Source organism: Budorcas taxicolor, chromosome 10, assembly GCF_023091745.1.
Source record: "Budorcas taxicolor isolate Tak-1 chromosome 10, Takin1.1, whole genome shotgun sequence".
NCBI lineage: Eukaryota > Metazoa > Chordata > Mammalia > Artiodactyla > Bovidae > Budorcas > Budorcas taxicolor.
The window spans coordinates 25,498,070-25,505,784 of NC_068919.1; the positions used below are offsets into that span (position 1 = coordinate 25,498,070).

At 39.3% G+C, this 7,715-nt stretch overlaps 1 protein-coding gene across 1 annotated transcript; it reads right to left on the reverse strand.

Annotated features, from left to right (window-relative positions):
* Nucleotides 1–810: 810 nt before the first annotated feature.
* On the reverse strand, nt 811–1,746 carry LOC128054116 (olfactory receptor 11G2-like). The gene has a single exon (XM_052646693.1). The coding sequence runs from the start codon at nt 1,744–1,746 to the stop codon at nt 811–813; it is 936 nt and encodes a 311-aa protein (XP_052502653.1).
* Nucleotides 1,747–7,715: the final 5,969 nt, after the last annotated feature.

Consider the following 7,715-nt stretch of genomic DNA (forward strand, 5'->3'; position numbering starts at 1 on the left):
TCTGAGAAAGAACAGTGAGAAGGAAGAATAAGTCTCAACAGAAAGCAGTAGTTTCATTGAACTAAGGATATAAGGGATTTGGTGTTTGTGGCTGCCAGAGGAACTGGTGTTTGAGAAAAAATACTGGAGACAGGAGGACCACAGAGAAGTGAGGGTCAAAATGTGATGTAGTTTCCTTTCTAGGCATTTTTTGATTTCTCAGTCATTCTTGTGCAAGATGAGATTTCAAGAAGTCTAGCAGAAAGAAGAAACTGGGAGTTTAAAGAGCTGAGTAGAGGTCTTAGGAGTCATGGGTTTCAGAATATAGGCGTAGAAAGTCAGGGCTCTCTAAGGTGAAGGTGTCCTGAAAACAGTTCAGGTATGTGATTGAAATCTCAGAATGGTCATGTTCCTGACTAAGGATCACATCCCAGAAGTAGGAGCAAAGCTGTTTTAGACTATTTTTATTACACCTTAAAATAAATACTCCTTAAATAAGATCAAAGTGATCTATTTTATTCTATCTTCTGGTAAAAGAAAACCTTCTTTACTACATTATTTAAAAAATTTTAATATATAATGTTCAGCATTTGGTAAAAAATGAGGTATATAAGAAACAGGACAAGAAAAACCACAACAAAATAGGACAAATGAGCAAGAACCAAGACAATAAATAAGCAACAGATACATGTTCACAGGTGACTGAAATTTTAGTCAATATTAGGATGAATGATTATCTGAAGAAAAAAAATACATTTTTTTAAAACCTGAAAATGAGGTAAACACAATTTAGGTCTCTAATTGCTCAAGAACTCTTTTGATTAACATTTTTTATAGTCTAAGAAATTTCTGCAGGGCCTTTTTCATATCTTTGTTTCTAAGACTATATATTACAGGGTTAAGAAGTGGTGTCACAGCAGAATAAAAGAGAGTCACAATCTTCTGCATCCCAGCTTCATGCTCAGACGTTGGGCTCCCATACATTACGAGGACTGAGCCATAGAACAGTGAGACCACAGCCAGATGAGACCCGCAGGTGGAGAAAGCTTTTTTTCGCCCAGCTGCTGAAGGGACTTTCAATACAGCTCTCAGGACCAGAGCATAAGACCCCATGATGAAGAGAAAAGGAACGATGAGGGGCACAGGACTTAAGGTGGAGAAGACAAGCTCTATCACAGGAGCTTTTTTGCAAGTGAGTGCTAGAAGAGGACCTGGGTCACACAGGAAGTGGTCAATGATCCCAGATCCACAGAAAGACATTTGGGAGATGATGATGATGGGAATCAAGAACCAGAGGAAACCAAGTACCCAGCAGCTGCTTACGAGATTGGCACAGAGACGTCCAGTCATGAGGGTGGGGTAATGTAGAGGCCAGCAGATGGCAAGGTATCGATCAAATGCCATAATAGCCAAGAAAAAGCATTCTGTAGAACCCAAGGAGAAGAAAAAGTAAAACTGGAGAAAGCACCCAGAGAAGGAGATGAGCTTGTTGTCAGAGAGGAAGTTGGCCAACATGTTGGGGACAGTGGAGGTGACATACCAGATCTCTAGGAAGGAAAAGTTGGCGAGCAGGATGTACATGGGGGTGTGGAGTCTCTGATCCCAGCACACAGCACAGATAATAGAACCGTTGCCCATGAGGGTCAGGAGGTAGACAGCAGAGAAGAGCCCAAAGAGGAGAATCTGCCCCTCCCTGGGGCAAGGGAAGCCCAAGAGGATGAAGCCAGTGATGGTGCTGGAGGTGTTGGGCGTGTTGGAGATTTTCATGAGTCTGCGAGCTGTGAAAGGACCAGAGTTTGTATAGAGATATGAGGACCCACATTTATATTTAAATCATCTTGGAAAAGTAAATAGAGATTTGTATATTAATAGCTATTTTTTCCCCTTGTAAACTGGGTTAACTGTTCTCATTCACATTTTCATCATGGATTTAAGAAAATATTTGATCAGAATTGGTAAACTCTTGAAGGAAAGTGTGGTAGAGGTATTTGAACATTAGACTTTGTTCTTAATAGAGAATCTCACTATCTATCTACTACCTAGCTACCCACCATCCTACTGCCTATCTAATTCCTCAGAAAAATAGGGACAGAGAACAATAATTCTGCTACGTATAAAGGTCCTTTGTGGTTTCTAAAAATGATTATAAGTCCAGTACTAATTCAGAGGAACGTAGCTTTTTTATGATCAATTAAAAACAATTGTTACTTATAATGCTTAGGTATTTTTGATGAGGGTTGTTCTGCTGGGGTTCCTGAAATTTCATTTAGGGGTAAGCATCTGTTTAATTTAATAAATAACCCTTCAGATTAAATATTTAAGCACTGTTTTTATTTATTTTTTTGTGATAAAACATTTCAGTGTAGTATTTCTTCCCTTTCCTTTACCCTCACATCTAATTCATCAGCAATTTCTGCTAGTCTGTCTCTAAAATAAGTCTCATGTCCATTCACCTCTCTCTAATTCAAGCCATTTTCTTCTTTTCTTCACTGGACCACTGTGATACTGTCCTAACTGGGTTTCTTGTTTCTCATCCGTGTCTCTCTACAATCTGTGATCCGTACCACGGCCAGAGTGACTCTTAAGAAAATCAGATCACACAAATTTCAAATAGCTTCCCAATGCACTTAGAATCAAACAAATTTTCAAACTAGGGTTTTTGAATTGACCCTTATTCATATCTCCAAACTCTCCTCATGATTCTGTTAGTCAAATATACTTTTTCTGTGTCTCTCATGCACATGCATACATACAGAAACACACACTCTGTTTGTAAGGAAGATATACACACCCTCTACTAACATGAATACTGAAAATATAAAACAGGGTTCAACAAACAGTGGGGTAGCAGGATGCATTCCATATCCTGTGCTCTACAGATCCTACTGCAAGCTGCATGTGTTTGGACTATAACACCTACTCTAGGCAGCATAACAGTAGAGAGGGACTCACTTTGTAATACTCTGCACCAGGGGTCAGCAAATATTTTCTTAGCTATTTTAGTCTTGTAGGCCATATAATCTTTATTATAAGTATTCATTTCTGCTGTTGTATGAAAGTAGCCATAGACACAAAACCTAAATGAATGCACATGGCTGTATCCTGATAAAACTTTATGTCCACAGAAATTTGAATTCCACGTTAGTTTGATGTATTACAGAACATTAGTCTTCTATGGATTTTTAAATTTAAATTAAAAAGTAAAAATTCTTAGCTCACTGGCTGTACAAAAGCAGGCCATATCTGACCTATTGCCATAATTTGCTGAGCCCTGGTCAATACATTTATAGAGACAGGAAAGCAAAGACATTCATTTTACTGTAGAACAATGGAAACTCTTTGGTCCATCATGTGACCTTATTAGAAATGGAGGAGACCTCTAGGGGGCAGCTGGAATCAGCCTGTTCTGCACTCACAGATTTTTTTTGGACCAGTTTAATTACAAAAATTCAGTTTCCAAAGTCATCAGGATTGCCTTTCTCTTTCTGTTTCTTTACACACACACACTTGCATGCACTGGTTCCTTCCTCCACACAATACTTCAGTAATATAATGTTGGCCTTCTTTCAGCTTCTAGAAGCAGCCAAGTACCTTCCCGGCTAAGTGTCTTTCTTCTTGTTGGCCTTCATGGTCGCTCTTAATTCCTACTGCTCAGCACACTACGAGGAAAAGGGTATGTACTTTGTAAATGTTTTTTTAAGGAAATGACTCTCTACATTGTGAACAATGTAGAGAATATAGACAGATAGTATAGAAATATTTACCAATTACTTCATTTGAGCTTCAAATAGCTTGTGAGATGAAATCTTAGGAAATGAATTATACAGGAAAAGGCTCCAAATGATCTAGGTAATGAGAGTACTGGCCCAGACTTGAGATGAATCCATTCAAAGAAGTAATAGAAGCTAATGTTCTGTGTGGAAGACTATGTCCCACCACAAGTGGCTTACTCTCTGTTTCTGGACATAATTATGGTCCCCCAGTTGTGGGTGTTAAAATAGGAGAGGAGGAAGATGGGAGGAAATTCTAGGTTCAGCCTCATAACAAAGTAGCTTGCTGGCTCTAGTGGAGTCCTCTATTGTCTATAAACTTTGTTTTCTTAATTTTTAAAATTTTTATTCTCTATTTTTAATTGAAGTATAGTTGATTTACAGTGTTGTGCTAATTTCTGCTGTACAGCAAAGTCACTCAGTTATACACATATATACATTCTCTTTAATATTCTTTTCCATTATGGTTTATCGCAGGAGATTGGGTGTAGCTCCCTGTGCTACACAATAGGAGCTTATTGTTTTTCCATTGCTTGAAAAATTTGTTCTATATTGTTTACCCATTCTAAATGTAATAGTTTGTATTTACTAACCCCAAACATCCTGTCCATCCCTCTCTCTCCCTCTTCCCCCTTGGCAACCACAACTCTGTTCTTTTTAGCTTTCTTTTCTTTATATGAGAAAGGAATAGTACTGTATGATTTTTAATTACTTTTCATTAGAGCATGCTTACTCCTATTCCAAGTATACTGCAAGTACAGATGATATCAAGGCTGTGAGATCTGTAAGATCTAGAAGTGATATTGTAGTGACATCTATCTCTTACATGAGAAAATCAGTCGGATAGATTTTCACGTCTACAAGAAGGGAAAAGATCCAGGCCAGTTCCCTCTCAGGGCAGTTTTACTTTGAGAGTATGACAATATGCCCTATAAAATAAGAAAGATGTGAAAAATGATTCTGTGTGTGCCATCATCATTTCATGCTCAACTAAATTGACTATGGATGAAAAAAAATGTTTCTAACAAGATTGTATTGTTTGTTGCTGCTGCTGCTTCTGCTAGGTAGCTTCAGTCGTGTCCGACTCTGTGCGACCCCAGAGATGGCAGCCCACCACGCTCCCCTGTCCCTGGGATTCTCCAGGCAAGAACACTGGAGTCGGTTGCCATTTCCTTCTCCAATGCATGAAAGTGAAAAGTGAAAGTGAAGTTGCTCAGTCGTGTTTGACTCTTAGCAACCCCATGGACTGCAACCTTCCAGGCTCCTCCGTCCATGGTATTTGCCAGGCAAGAGTACTGGAGTGGGGTATTGTTTGTTACTTACCCTTAATTAATTTCCTCCTCTGTACAGAGTAGCTGTGGTTTCACCTGGCGCAAAGGGGATGCTGGAGCTGTCCAGAGAGGCAGGAAGTGTCCCCTGAATTAGTTGTAGGAAGTGCTGTGGCAGAAAGAGTGGGAATATGCAAATAGTGGTGTCAAAGCTGTGTGATGTATAGAGGATGTTTGGACTGAGTCATTGACAAAGCCAAACAAGAAAAGCTACATACTCACCTGCATTATATCTTGGAAGGGTTGGGTTAAACTCAATCTTGAATAGTCAGGTCATCAGCTATACTATATAAAAGGAAGGAAAGACGTTTCTCTGATATTTTACTTTTTCCTCAAGGCTAGTTTAAGAAGGCACAATGGGGTGGAAGCATTATTGGCCTGCTATCGCAATAGCACATCCATCTATTTCATTTAGTTTGGTCAGGAGATAGCACACCTGTCCCATGCAATGCAGGAGACCTGAGTTTAATCCCTGGATTGGGAAGATACCTTGGAGAAAGGAGTGTCAGCCCACTCCAGTATTCTTGTCTGGAGAATCTCATGGACAGAGGAGTCTGGCAGGCTACAGTCCATAGGGACGCAGAGAGTTAGACACAACTGAGTGCGCATGTGCACATGTATACACACACACACACACACACACACACACACACACACACACACACACACACACCATATAACATGAAAGACCTGGATGAACTTTTTGGCCAATCTAATATCATATATAGTTAAAGCAGAGTAAAGGAACTCTTATTTAGAGGGTAGTAGTTTTTCTAACTTTTTAATATTTACTTTCTTCTCTAAGAAAATAGACAAAGAGGGCAATCTAGACCTGAAGTTTCTGTGAATATCTGGTCTTTCTGGAGAGGAAGGTTGTCCTTCTCTACAGAAACCACCAAGCAGTAAGGCAGTAGAAATAAGGTGACAATCTTTCTGTGTTTGCTGGAGGATGGAGAGATGCTAAGCAGAGGCTCCAGGGAGTGAGGATCCATGAGGACCAATTTACCACTTCCAGAAGAAGATCTGTGTTAGGAGAATGTTCTTTACTAGTTATTCCCTTCCTCTGGGCCTGCCTTCTCTGGAGACTCTGAGCCTTCTATTTTACCTTTGACTCCCAGTAGAGTGGAAAATGTTACTTTTTATAGGCCCCCAATTCTCAGGGATGGCAAGAGATTTCATCAATGTGTAAGACAACTCAGATTGCCTATCGGGTGTTAGTAAAGTCTATAAAAATAACACAGTGTGGTGGCTATGATGTAAGAAATTGTTCCTGGGCTTCTAGTGAATGCTATCAATTATGAGTTTTGGAAACAGAGCCTCCTTTGATTTTCTAGGAAGAAGAGATAGGTGGGCTGAAGGTATGATGTGACCTCAGCCATAGAGGGCTGTGCAGCTAGTTGCCCCAGGAATCCGTTCCCTTCCAGGGCCTCTCTGGTTGTTTTACAGAGCTTTCCTTTCTCACTTGTGCTTGAGCCCTGTGAGTGTCAAGCAGATGTTTTAAGGGTCTACTTGTCAGGTCTGAGAGAGGCCAGAGCAGAACATTCCTTACCTCTACTCAGGAGTTGCATCAGGGAGTTGGATCTAAGCTTCCTCATCTTGATGGAGATACAGATGTCTTAGCAGAATCCACTTCTTGTCCCTTTCTCTCCAATTTGTGAAGGATTTTTATGGCAAAGACTTTTCAGGTCATTTCATCTCCTTGTTTGAACAGCTTTGTTGTTTCCCTCTGTCCACAACATGAGATTCAAAACTGCCTAATAAAAACTTTTGCACTGGAGCCTTAACCTATAGCTATTGTTACCACTGTTGTTGTTAAATTTTTATATTTTTACCTTTTCTCCAGGATTTCCTGTAGAAGTCCTTGTGTCAACAGTCACATCAAATTGCTTAGATGCACAGGGGAAGATCATATATTTTTGTGGGGTGAATATTATCTTACCCCCTCTGAAAAGCAGGCAAGAACCGTCTGCATTGATGACTGCTAGTGTGAGAGTTAAGCCCTGTGTAGTGAGGATCCCAGGAGATTATTTATTCATGCAGAAGTAGAGAGCTAACTCACTAAATGTTCTCTTTGCCTTATTTTTTTAAACCTTTCCTGTCATTTTCCCCCTCAGCTCAGACAGTTTCTCACAAAATTATGTTTTTAATTTTAATTTTATTTTGAAACATAGTTGGTTAATGATGTTGTGTTAGTTCAGATATACAGCAAAGTGATTCAGTTATACATATACATGTATCTGTTCTTTTAAAAATTCTTTTCCCATATAGGTTATTACAGAATATTGAGAGTTTCCTGTGCTGTACAGTAGGTCCTTGCTGGTTATCTATTTTAAATATAGCAGTGTGTACATGTTAATCCCAAACTCCCAGTCTATCCCTGCCTGCCACCCTTCTGCCCTGATAATTGTAAGCTCATTCTCTAGGTCTGTGAATCTGTCTCTGTTTTGTAAATAAGTTCATTTGTATCATTTAAAAATTTTTTCCCATATAAGCAATATCATGTGATATTTGTCTTTCTCTGTAAGACTTACTTCACTTACTATGATAATCTTCAGATTTATTCATGTTGCTTCAGATGGCATTGGTTCCTTCTTTTTAATGGCTGAGTAATATTCCATTGTATATGCATATCATATCT